The following is a 13,862-nucleotide window of genomic DNA, read 5'->3' as shown; positions in this document are numbered from 1 at the left end:
ATGGCCTGGCCAGGGTTTACCTCGCCTCTCGCCCAATAACTGCTGGGATAGACTGCAGCTCCTCGTGACCCTTAACTGGAATAGGCAGGTATAGAAAACGGATGGATGGATGGATGGATGGATGGATGGATGGATGGATGGATGGATGGATGGATGGATGGATGGATGGATGGATGGATGGATGGATGGTACTACAATATATCATTCTGTGTGGTCTTAGTATTTGATCAATTCTGTCCAAAATTAAAACTCTTTATTGTTGGCGCGCTATCTAGTACCAAAGACATCCAGTGTCACCTTAGGTTACCAGTTAGTACCAAAGTCTCACAACCATATAATAATACAGAAAGTACCAGGACCCTAAAGGACCTTCATTCTTCTGCAAATATATTAGCATTGGCAAACATCTCTGTCCAGTGAACTCATTACTCCATGAGCTCTTCCAAGGGTTCTCCTGATCTCAAAGGATGAGGACCCAGAGACATAAACATCTCTGCTGACTGAGATAAGTGAATCTCTCTATAAGTTCAACACTTTCACAGCACAGTGATACACTTCTGATGGCCAAGTGCAAGAAGAAAGTGAAAGCCTAGACCTTAGTCTAAGTCCACCCTTACCAAAAAATAGTACTGATAAGTATATAAAAAGTAAACTAGAAGTATACTTGAAACATATTTGCATATACTACTTTTTGGTAAGGGCAGGACAGTCATAAACCCAGACATTCTCATTCCTCGTTCTTCACTCAGCCTCTCAAGTGCTGCAATCCACTGATTCCACTGAAGTTGTGTTCCAGCTAACTGCTGTGATACCAATGGAAACATGTTTTTTTTTCCTCCAGATCCAGACAGATCAGTCGGTCTGTATCGTGTCATACACGAGGATGTAGATATTAATAAGGTTTTGGACCCCTTTTTTCCTTTACTGCAGGGTCACATGTTGTATATCACAGGAACTGGGAGACATAGCTTGTCTGGGATGAGGACAGAACCCCACCTTGCACAACATTTTCATGTCAATCAAAGAAATTGATGAAATCATCAAAGAAAAAGTCACAAGGGCGCGACGTGTTTTCCTCAGGCTATTAAAGCCAATTACACATCTACAGAGTGATAACGGTGTTTGATTACTGCCTGTGTGGAGACAGATGTTATCTAATTCTATCTTTGTTGAAGCAGCAGAACCTTTAAACACATCAGCGTTCCAGCAGAGTCCATTATCTCCATTTGCAAGACACGTTGGTGTCAAAGACTCCCTTGTGATCCCCCTCAGGACTGGTAGGAGGTATTTTAATAGCAGTCTGACCCTACATGACTTTAGCTCAGCTCTCGCTCTTACAGGTAAGTCATTGTGCTCCATCAAAAACCCAGTCAGAGAAAGTGGTGGTGCAGATTAAATAAATAAATAAATCACATACTGAAGGGGAATTTTATGGTCCAGTGGTTCGGAGTATTGAGACATTTAGACAAAAGTATTTGGACTTCTTGTTTGTAAGACATACATCTGGCAAGTGATGTCTTCAGTTTTATGAAAACTTATCTGAGTATCTTAGTTATAGCCATCAGACTGAGAATGACTCCAATGATACGCAAACCGCGTCCATCAAGTCAACAATAAGAGCTTTTTCTCATTTTGTCCTGTGGAGTTAAGATGAAATCACCTCCAACAGGGTGACTGGCTGTGTTCCCCTGAATGGATGTCTGAAGTGTCCATCATATTCCTGGCAAATAATTAAATGACAGCATTATAAAATGCTGATTGGTGTCATTTTATTTCATTTATTTATATTTTTTTAAATGGTGTCTTTGGAATAAACATCTAGACGTCTTCTAGCTGAATGGATGACAGTCTTCATCAACATGGGTTTGTGTGCTGTACCTGATGTATATATTTTTTCATGATGAAGTTTATTTAAACATCACAGACTGATAGTGGTGACGCTGAACACAGCCTAGAGTTAACTGTTGCTGCAGTTAGAGTAAATGTTTAAAGCCGACTGAACTTTTTCTGGTGTTCAGTTTGCGTTAAGTCGCTCCATGGCTCCCGTTGGCTGCGCGCTCCTTGTGCGTCACCGTGTGTCATCCAGCTTGCGTGTGTGTCGGGCCTCCCTCCACTGTACAGACAGCTGTGGACCGTGAAGCGTTGGAGTGTGGGTCTGACAACGGATTACCTGGATACGGTCGTGGAGTCTGGTTTGGCATTCTTTGGTTATTTTTGCGCAAAAGTGGAATCGTTTCCCAGAACATCAGCCATGAAACGGTTTTTGCACATTTTGCATTTTCTGATAATTCTGGAGTCCCACTGGGAGAAAGTCGTGTCTGAGGATTTTACTGAAGCCGTGCGTCAGCGGAGTAGCGACGCGCCGCAGCCTGCGGACCGGCGCGTCTTTACGCACAAAAGCGCAAACCGGGACATGGTGTCCGTCAGCATGTTCAAAGTGTACGAGAAGTTCAGCAAACAGCCGCAAAGCCAGAGGGACGTGAACACCGTCAGAAGCTTTAAAGCTGTCCACAGTAAGTGAGACCAACAACCCACTCAAAAAAAAAAAACCAAAAAAAAAAAAAACCTGCTGTTTGTCCAACAAACAACAATAACAAATTCGTTTCCCTTTTCACTGATTTATTTAAGACACGGTTTCAAATATTCATGGTCTTTTATATAATTACTTGTTTGAATCGACATGGATAAATCAATTTCCAGTGTATTTTATGTTTTAGTAATGATACAAAATATAATACTCAAGATATAATCATTCATTCAGTGATAACTAGAATAACAACAAATATGGATTTTATGCATCAATGCGTATTTTATAAGCATTTAAAATAATAAAAGGAGAATAGACATTATATTTTGTATTTACCCTTTAAATTACATTTTAGTATAATTTATACAGGTAAATTTTGCGGTGTTTAGTTACCACTGCAATGTATATTAACCCGATCATAGTGTTAATCAATTCTGTTAGATGATCAACACTTATGGAGTTATAATGTGCGAAAGCGTTGATTTGATCCTATTTTGAAGGCACGCACTGGCAGTGTTAATTTAACACTGTATAAATGACTGTGCAGGAGTCAGACTTATAAATATGAAGTATGGGCAGATAATTTCACTTGACGTGACCAGCCCTTTTTGACACGTGACATTATACTTAAGATTAAATCTGCTTTGAAAGATAAAGAACTAGAAACGTACCAGGAGAGCGCACACTGACTTCACCCAACCCCAAAACAAGCCTGGAAGTCTGACCTCTGATTAATAACATTTATTGTGTTGTTGTACAACTGTTTCTTATAAGGAAGCTGCTTCATAAACCAACTCAGCCACTGGAACAGATTCATCAACACATCATTTCAGTTAATTTTCATGAGGTTTGTAGGACTGTTGTGGAACTTTCTTCATAGATCACAGGAATACTTCTTGATAAACTGAATGAATTGTTGAAAAATTCGTTTTTGATATGTGACAGAAAGTCAGAATATGTATGCAGATCACACTTAAGATAATTCTGTTAACATAATCCTTTATTAGTCCTTTATTAGTCCCACAATGGGGAAATTTATCAAAGTGTTCAAGTTCCTGTAGATCAACTGAAATTTTTTGAGTATACCTGCCAGAAAATAGACAAATAAACCAACCAACAAACCAAAGAAGAAAACAAGCCAACCTTGAAAATGCATTTAATACCTTCCCAAAATACCAGACCTGGTATGTTTACTGGAGCTACGATTCCAAAATTGGTCAATCTGTCATTTAATTATATCAGATTAATCACACTGAAAAAAGTGAAACACAGTGCACTTCATTCAAAGTACTTCTTTACATTGGTCTAATGGAAAATTGTGGTTTCCAGTTTAAATCTGCTGGAATCACTTTAAAAAATCATAAATATACATTGTGAGAAACTAAAAAAAATTAGCTGTAACAAATTACATCAATTTTTTAAAGTTGATCCAAAATATCATTTTTTTTTTCTCAATTAATTGCAATTACCAGTTTCTGGGTAATTCATATGGCCAGATTTTGCCATCACTGTACTTCTGTTGCCCTTCCCAGAACTTGAGGTAATCTCTAAAACTGGCTTGCACTGGCCACAAAAATCATAATATATTGTATTTGCATTGATATAACACAGAATAAATAGTCCAAATTGTCATGTTTGAGAAGCCAGATTAAGATCATTAAAAGATACACGGGCGTGGTGGCCAAGTGGTTAGTGCGCCTCAGTGTTGTTTCAGTGCAGAAGGTTCCCGGTTCAAAGGAAGGTTCCCGGTTCAAACTCCACCCCTGCCACCTTTCTCCATGTAATGGAGAGTTGCGTCAGGAAGGGCATCCGGTGCAAAATCTGTGCCAAATCAACATGCAGATCCGCCTTTGATCTACTGTGGCGACCCCCAAGTGAAAACAAGGGAGAAGCTGAAGGGACTTACTTTAAAGATTTAAGTAGAACAGCACTTGGAGACTGTGTTACTCCACCAGGGGTAATAACCACCAACCTTTTTTGACTCTGCCATTGAACAAAGAAGGGCTGTGAAGAATTCTGCCTTATGATGGCATAAGGCAACAAAGATAAAGAAAGTGGTAAAAGCAGAGGAAACCCATCCACCACATCTTGAAGTCTGCTGCCTCAAGACAGACGAACAGATCTGTTAGTGGACATATAATAGGAATAACTGTTAAAGAATTTATCATTTTGGCTCCATTAGCCCTTCATCACTGGGTAATCTTTAGCATCCTGCGTGCAGGTGTTTTGTCACTCACGCCGCTCTGAGCCGGACGTCTTCACCTCCATGCTCCGTCAGCGCTGTGATTTAGTGAACCGGGAGACTTAACTCTTAAGCACTATTAGTTTCCCAGTAGCTGCTAGAGTCTCAATGTTAGACAAGAGCCTATTATCACACCCAGACACTGGCAGCAAAGCACCTCAGCCGGGCTCCTTCTCCTGTAAGCATTTCCATATGTTGCAGACCTACTGGTCTGATCCCGTGTTTGTCTTTCAGGCTGTGGTGGAAGTGTGGGGGACGAAGTTGAGCTTCAAGAGGACAGGGATCTAGGATGAAGTTTTGGTCATGCGTGAGGCGGCCACTTAACCATGCTGCACTTAATATTTTCCAGGCTGTTGCTTATGTCAGTCCGATATAGGTTGAGTGGATGCTTTTATTCGTGTCAGTCAGACGCGTCAGACAAAGATGCAAAAGGGAGCACACAGTTCTCTGCAGTAACTCAATCTCCTCGGTCATCTTTACGGTTGGTTTCAGAGTAAGATTCTCCTTCAGGGCTTTCCTTCTCTGGACAGAGCATCTGTTTAACAAAACATCTGTATGGTTGAAACGTCCAGCACGTCACACGAGTGGAAAACTAATACCTCAATGCTGAAGGTTCTCATGTTCTCACCTAATTGGAGCCCTAAACGTGTTCCTTTCTTCACTTTATAAATCGTTTTTCCAAAGCCATTAGGCAAAGTAGAAAAAAGCTGAAGATGAAATGAAGGATTTTGTTTCTCTGTTCCACAAAAGATGGATAAACTGGCTTTTCAACTCACAGAAAGATACTCATGAGGCTGACGATGGAGTAGAACGATAGTGTTAATGGTTGGTTTTTACCTCCCAGCAACACTTTGAAACAATAATGTTATTTTTCCTAAAGTGTCCTGTAGAAGTAAAAATGATCCTTCTGTTAATAAACTTACTTTGATGAAGCTGTATTAAGTTAAAAACCTACAATGGGGTGGCATGCCTCAAACGCTTTCTGCCAGAGCCCGACTGACACAGGAGTTTTAAGACCAATAGCAATTTTGATATTTGATCATTCTAAAATTTGATATGCCAAAATATCGACCTGTATTCATTTTCACCCCATAAAATAAGATTTTCCAACAATATTTGCTTTGGGTCGTTTGAATGAATCCTCACCAAGATAACATGACATAATGCAGCTTGAAATTAATCTTGTTTATTGGCATGAACAAAAACTGAACAATACTTGAAAATATAGTTTTGATAAATATGACCGCAATGTATAAAAATACCAAACATGTTTAAGAAAATACCCTCGCGGGTGTGAGCAGTACCCCTCAGCCCCTCCTTTAGTTGAAGGTGTGAGATGTCTGTATTGGAACAGTTAAAAGCACGGCCAAAACCAACAGGTGCATGTTGGTACGGAGCCTGAACATCCACAGAAAAAGTGCTATTGATCGATGATGGTGTTTCTGAGTTAATGAATGTAATATAAAATTCAATCTTGATGGTGGAACGATGGCCCTGGTGGTCACTAGATGTCTTCCCCTATCCACCAAAGACCTTCTACAGAAATTCCAGACCAGTTCCTCCAGCAGTTTTTTTAGTTACCATCTGGAAATGGCTGGTTGAATGATGGGTCTGAATTTCAATAGGTGTCATACTCTACCCGTCCCATATACATCATACGAATTTCAGATCAATACCTGCAGCAGTTCTTCAGTTATGGACAGATACGGACAGGCGGACACCACGCGTGATGACAATACCCTGCAGTTGGTTGGGGCTGAGGGGTAAAATGGTATAGTGAAGCAATGAAGGTACTGAAGAATTCGATTTTGATTCAAGTAACATTAAAACATGACCTCAGTAATGTCAATAGCATCCAACAAGAAACAAAATAGTGGGGAGGTGATGGTCTAGTGGTTAAGGTGTTGGGCTTGAGACCAGAAGATCCTCAGTTCAAATCCCAGCCTGACTGAAAAATCACTAGGACCCTTGGGCAAGGTCTTTAATCCCCTATTGCTCCTGGTGTGTAGCGAGTGCCTTGTATGGCAGCACCCCCACATCGGGGTAAATGTGAGGCATAATTAAAGCGCTTTGAGCGTCAGATGCAGATGGAGAAACGCTATATAAATGCAGTCCATTTACCATTTACAAATATCGGCTTGTCATGTGACCAACCTCTCTGTTTATACACAACAACATCAGAGTTTCAACTGTGAAGTTATAACTTCATTTTCTTCTAAACCTTCTCATTCTTCTTCTTTTTAAAATTCCCCAGAAGTGTCACAGGGAAAAGACTTGTTCCAGTTCAATCTGTCCTCCATCCAACAATCAGAGCTCATCGTCTTCGCTTCTTTTCACTTTCTCTACCAGCGGCCCCGTCACCACCAGCAACCGTGGCGTTTCCGAAGACCTCGCCACCCTTCCAGCAGCCTCCAGCCTCCCCAATCGCCTCCGGCACATCTTATCTTCCATGGAACATCCACAAATCCAGGTTTCACAACACCGCTGGGAAACGTAACTCTGACTCCTTTAAAACGAGGATCTTGGCAAACAAAGGGCGTCACAGCAGTACTGAAACATGCCCGGGACCTCAGCGAGCTTGTGGTCACAGTGGAATTTGATGTGGGATTCAGTGCAGATTGGATGCAACAAAAGAATCCTCAAGTGCAAGAGCGGCTCTCATCAGCCAACCTGCCGTATATCCTGGTATATGCTGATGACCGAGCCATAGATGAACCCAACAGCGTGGGGGTTTCTCTCCAGCGCTATGGGCCCTTCCCTCTAGGAGACGACATAACCTCCTCAGCTTCAAGGATAAGAAGGGAGCTTCCTCACCAAATCCACACCAACGACATTCCACAGGTCCATTTCAACACCCTAAAGAACCACGAACTGTGGCAGAGCACGTATTTCCCAGCAAAAGCCAAAGCGGTGGCTAAGCCGAGGCAAAAACAAGGCCAAGAAGGGAATGAAGGGCTGAACAGGCCCCAAGTGCTGAGCTTTGATGAAAGGACAATGAAGAAGGCCAGGAGGAGACAGTGGAGCGAGCCCAGGGTCTGCTCCAGGCGTTACCTCAGGGTGGACTTTGCTGATATTGGCTGGAGCGAGTGGGTTTTGGCACCAAAAGCATTTGATGCCTACTACTGCGCTGGTACCTGTGGGTTCCCCATTCCAAAAGTAAGTCAGAAAGCCTGCTAACTTTTAGCTGTTAATTTTACATGAATCCCCATTCCAGTTGAAAATAAAGGCAATAATTTTTTCTTAACATAATTCCCCAGACGGGGCATCCTGTATGGACTCCTGTGCGGATCACACATAAAAACATACATACATACATCCTCAAAATACAGTTGCACTGCAATAAACCGGGCAACATGTTTGTCCATCATAACAGGGTTTTTTTTTTTTTTAGAGTTAACGGACTTGGCCAAGGATAGGGAAGTGTGGGATGAGCTGCTTAGTCTGATCCCACCGCAACCTGGACCTGGATAAGAGGCAGCAAATGGATGAATGAATGAATACTTATTGTTAACAAAGCACGCAGTGAGCTTTAACCCCTTAACGCCTGAATTTATATAGCTGTATATAAAAAATGTTTTGTGTGTGTTTTTGCCTTTAAGTAGATGGTAAATAATGTTGAGATTATTAATTACACTTTTGCACAACAAATAAATAGTAATTCTGGTATTTTGGTAATAATTTATGTTATAATGTTATAATAATAATAATGGTATGTTGCAAATTTGCGACAACAGGCATACTGGTCAGTTTGGTATGTTGCATATCTGAGTCAAATATTGTAGCATATATGCAACAATAGGCGTTAAGGGGTTAAGGGACCACACACAGTCCAATAAGATGTTTGTTTGTTTTTATTATATACTATATGATTCTTCTTCATTCTAAAATCACTTATCGATCACAATACTTTCAATCACTTTGAATTGATTGCAAATATTTTACTGATCAATATGTGGTTTCAGTCAAATCTGTAGCTACACTGGTAGTAGAGATATTACAGTAAAAGTAAAGCATTAGATTTTTCTGTTTTGTCTTTTTTAAATATATGAACACTTATTTTATATGATTTTGGCACATTTTCAGAATTATTCTTTTCTGATCCTTGTAATAATAATAATAATAATAATACCTCTTTTTTACTCACTTCTTTAGATGGTACATCCGTCCAATCACGCCACCATCCAGAGCATCGTCAGAGCCGTAGGAATCGTTCCGGGTGTTCCTGAACCGTGCTGTGTTCCGGAAAAGATGAGTCCGCTCAGTGTGCTTTTCCTCGATCCAAACAGGAACATGGTGCTCAAAGTTTACCCGGGGATGTCTGTGGATACATGTGCCTGTCGGTAGGGCCGGGGAGGACTAGCCACACCTGGGATCTACAGAGATGAGACACAGAGAGGATGGATTAAGTGTGGACAAAACGTAGAGAGAGATTTTTTTCAAATTGAAGAAGAATGGTATGAGTATTGCCGCTCAGCGAGGACACCCAATAACACCTACGGGGTGTTGAGCGCTCTTCTCTGATTTATTGGACTGGTCATTAACTCTGACATAATGGACCTACTGCCAAGTCTTTATCTGTTATTTCCACAACTCCTCCAAAAATAACCATCTATTTTTGTGATAAATTGGCATGAATACTGTCCACAAAAGTGAAACTTTTCTTTCAACAAAAAATTCTTTAATTTCATTGTTAGTTTTTCAGATTTCTACAATCTTTTTACATTTTTATTTGTTTTGTTTGTTTTTTTTTAAATGATGCACCCCCCAAAAAAATCCAAAAACAAAAAACCTCATTGGATGAGTTCAGTTCAATTTTATTCATGATTTCCATTCAATAAATATTTGTAGCCCCATCTGAATTAAATTCAATCATATTGCATAGATGTACTTTGTTCAAGTTGGGGCCACAATTTCAGTTTCAATTTTCAATTTCAGTTTTTTCTATTTCAATTTTTCAATTTATTTTCATTTATATAGCGCCAAATCATAACAGAGTTGCGTCAAGATGCTTCACACAAGTAAGGTCCAACCTTACTAACCCTCAGAGCAACAGTGGTAAGGAAAATCTCCCTCTGAGGAAGAAACCTCAAGCAGACACACTTATTTAATGGATGGAAATCATGAACAAAACTGAAGTAGCTTTCATCAAATGTGTATTGGTGCCTCAACCCCGAATACAATAAAATCTACAAGCAAAACTACCTCAGAAATAATTGGAAATAATTACTTGTACATTTGTGATATAATCCTGCCTATTTAAAGGATGTTATTTTTAAATCATTTGGTTAAAAACTGCACATAGTACATCAATGCGACATCAAGGAACCACTCCATTAACCTCGACGGCCAAACTATTAGAAGAGTTTCCAGCCCCGCTGAAGGAACTTGAAGATTTGATGCAACATTCCTATTTAATCATATTGAGCATTTTTACTTGTTTGAGAATTAGATGGACCCCAAACTGTTCTGGTTATTACTGGATTCGGACGTGAATTTGTCCCAGACTATGTATTAAAATCTCTCTTTACTAAAGCCTTTGCTGGAATATATAAAATAATTGTTTAGGCCTTTTATGGTGGTTTTTGTGTTTGCGTAGATGATCTGGTTTTCAGATTGTAATTTGGACAATCTAATAAATGGACTCAGATTCAGGATGGTTTGGGGCACTGATCCTGATTTGCATCAAATTAATATACTTTTAGAGATAATTAACCCTTTACATGCAAATACTGTGGGCACTAATGGAAACTAAATGGTATTTTTATGTATTAGAAGTGTTATTTTTGCATGACAGGCAAAAAAAAAAAAGGTTCATCTTTATTTCACTATCCATGTTTATATCTTGTATATAACGAGTACATTTGGACTAATATTCAGAAACGTTTTGTTTCTGCAACAGGAAACCCTGTGTGGTGCTGCCACCTGCTGTGCATGATGGGAAAGTTGATAGGCTTTCACAATACTAAGTTCTCTTCAGTCCTGTGCCTGTTGATTACTTTCCCGTCATCCATAAATACTGTATAGCTGTTACTGACATGTACAGTTTGTTGTATTATATACAATAATTAGAGTATATTTCCATAGTAACTAAAAGAGGATGTACTGTATATATCCATCTTTCTACCGATAAGACTGAACAGTTATATAATGTATGCTTGCTGTGGAAAATAAATCAAATTGTAAATATAACAAATGGGTACATTTGACATAAATTGCTTGACTAGAAATACCTGAGCAGTGACCCCAGAAAGAGATTGTTTTTCAGATGTTGTAACTCCTAAACTGGTTCTCGGTAATGATGATGACGGCTTGGCTCACCCCCGGCAGGTTCAAATATTTCTTTTTATCTTTTTCTTCTTTAACATAGTAAGACAGGGTTTCCGTTTTATCTCATTGTGATGCCACAAAGTCAGAATGGTTTTCTTTTGCCTCCTCCTATGTTTTTCCCAGGGTGGCCACAGCAGATCCACAAGTGGATTGGGCAGAAGTTCTACTACACCGGATGCTCGATCTGATGCAACTGCAGATATTTGTGACCATTGGTGCACGGGCAGCCTTGAACTGGCCACAGTGACGGAATAAAAGGGTTTCAACTGTCCTGTTCAGAACTTTAACTGCCCTCATCTGCCGGTTGGTGACAGTAACAATGTCTATCTGATGGCCACAAACTTTTTGAGTGAATCTTTTTGGACCTCCAAATAATAAAAAAAATAATATAACCAGCTGGAATTCCCAGCTTAATTAGGTACATTTCAATGTACCTAATTGAAATACATCCAAAAATTATGTTACATGGAGATATTTTGATCATCCACAACCAATGTATATGTGTAAGTCGCTTGCTTCTTATCATTATTATCATTATTATTATTTAATACATTAATAGCTAATTATATTTCTGTGAATGTTGGCTGAGAGCTAGACTTTATGTCAAGGAAGAGTTGATTCAGTTTTGACTTGGATGCAGATCCTGAATCATGTTCTACTGCTCCCCCACTGTTTTCCACATTTTTCACTGAGTTGATTTGGTTTCTGTGGAAAGATTCGATAATGGCCTAAACGCTCCTCTAGAGGCTTTTACATTGTGGCAAGAATGAAACCAATAAAACTGAACATGCTTTCACTATTATTTCTGCAGCCACAAATTTGGCCAGAAATAACCGGATGTGTCTCATTCCAGTTATCCCTGCTGTGTTTGTTTTCCTCTCTCATTTCTTGTATCCATGTCATCATGGTTTTTTGTTTTTTTTTCAAATTCATTCATCAGAGGTTGACTCCATGAGAAGCATGACAGAACCACAATGAAAGTGTTTTTATGAAACCCGGCATGAGCCAAGTACTGAGTAACTGCATGTGTGAAAGACAGAAATTACAAGAGAGGCCAGATTCAGGCCAATGTCCCCAAGCACATTGGCTCAAATCCCCTACGGGATCATAGGGCAGACACCAGCTACCCATCATCCATCTAGGACCTAGTGCATAGGAACACTTCCAGGTTATTGCTGTTATTCTTGGTGATGGTGGTAAATAATCAGTGTTTTGAAGCCTGTCAGCTGTCACCACGTTTGTCTTTAAGGTGGTCACGTTTTCATGAGAGGTGATGAGTTTGCATTATAAAAATACTGTATCATTTCTAAAATGAATCAAACCTAACTGAATGACAGGTGACTAGAAGAGCACTTACTGGAGCATATAGAATACACTTCTTTTTCTTGTGAAGATTTCAAAAAAGAAATTCCAGTTTTATGCCTTTTTGTGATTAAATTGTACATATTTCAAAATAGATCCAATCTTTTTTTTTTCCCAAGGTTTGGGAAAACTTGGATTTCTTCATGCAATCTTACAACAGACTGATGCAGAGAAAAACAAAGTTCTTCCTTTGTGGAAATAAAAATGTGTTGGCATTTTACAAAAAATAATAAGAAATACTGGCGGCCGCCCGTGCTACTCATCAGCCTCCACAGCAGTCAAATCCCTAAGTGGCAGAATTCCTGTGGTGTTAGCAAGACCTTTTGTTCATCAAGACCATCCATTTTCAAAGTTGACCAAGGTCTTGACCTGATACACCTTTCCTGCAAGCTTTGTGACTGTATGCCTCTTGATTCCACAGCAATCACGCTAATGATCAAATCTGAAAGTTTGGCCTCTGCCCTTGACTTCAACATCAAGGTCATCCTTTTTTTTTTTACTTGACCAAGGTCTTGACCCGATGCACCTTTTCCATAAATTTGGTGAGGGTAGGTCTCTCCATTCCAGACCAATCACATCCGGAAAGGAAAACCAATTGTTGATGCCACCCAATGTCCGCCCGCCTGCCCAGCCAGTTGGGGGGGTTACAAAAAAAAAAAAAAAAAACTAAAAAATGGAAATTTTAAAGTAGTATAGAAATACTAGTGCAATGACCCAATGGGCCATTTCACTGAATTTATGTTAGATTTTTAAGTCACAACTACACTATAAAAATGAATTTACTTAATGTATTTAGGTCAACCAGTCCCACAAAACCTAACGTGCAATTAATTGTAACAATATGTTGCCACACTTAAGATACTTTATTAGTTATATTCAGCAGTTGTCGGCAGCTGCTGAATATAACTAATAAAGTAATGAGTAATCTAACTTGGGTACCTCTAAAATTACATAATAAAGTAACTAAGTCACTTTTTCGAGGAGTAATCAGTAATCAGATTACTTTTTCAAAGTAACTGTGGCAAAACTGTTCCAGTTTACTTTTCCCATTTACACAACCAACTTTTGTGGAACTGGCGGACATAACTAGATAAGAAAACATCACATTTCATTTGGGAGTATACAGCTTCAATGGTAGAGCAGGTTGTCCAGTATTGATTGATCCTTGTTTGTAGAAGAAAGTCCTCTGTAGACCCTGAGGCCCGTTGGTGCTGATGCTTACCTCTGGTATCTGTAGCATTGGAGAGTTTACAACTCCACTCGGACGGGACGCCAGTCCATTGTTGATTACTTTCCCAACATAGGCCAGTAACTATGTGCAGCTGGGTGGACTCAGACAATGTAGAATAAGTGTCTTTCTCAAAGACACAGACAGGTAGCATGAGTGGGATTCAAACCCGCGTC

General features: G+C 39.6%; 1 protein-coding gene across 1 annotated transcript in view; it reads left to right on the top strand.

Annotated features, from left to right (window-relative positions):
• The window catches only part of gdf10b (growth differentiation factor 10b), an 84,071-nt gene extending 73,105 nt beyond the window's left edge, over window positions 1–10,966 (top strand). The window contains exons 2-4 of the mRNA XM_034193514.1: window positions 1,993–2,513; window positions 7,024–7,925; window positions 8,922–10,966. Of these exons, the coding sequence (XP_034049405.1) occupies window positions 1,993–2,513; window positions 7,024–7,925; window positions 8,922–9,113 (1,615 nt within the window). The 3' untranslated portion in view covers window positions 9,114–10,966. The remainder of the gene's footprint in view (window positions 1–1,992; window positions 2,514–7,023; window positions 7,926–8,921) is intronic.
• The last annotated feature ends 2,896 nt before the right edge of the window (window positions 10,967–13,862 follow it).

This window comes from Thalassophryne amazonica, chromosome 18 (genome assembly GCF_902500255.1).
Source record: "Thalassophryne amazonica chromosome 18, fThaAma1.1, whole genome shotgun sequence".
In the NCBI taxonomy this organism is placed as follows: domain Eukaryota; kingdom Metazoa; phylum Chordata; class Actinopteri; order Batrachoidiformes; family Batrachoididae; genus Thalassophryne; species Thalassophryne amazonica.
Note: the sequence above shows the minus strand (reverse complement) of the source record. Positions and strands in the feature narration are given on the sequence as shown.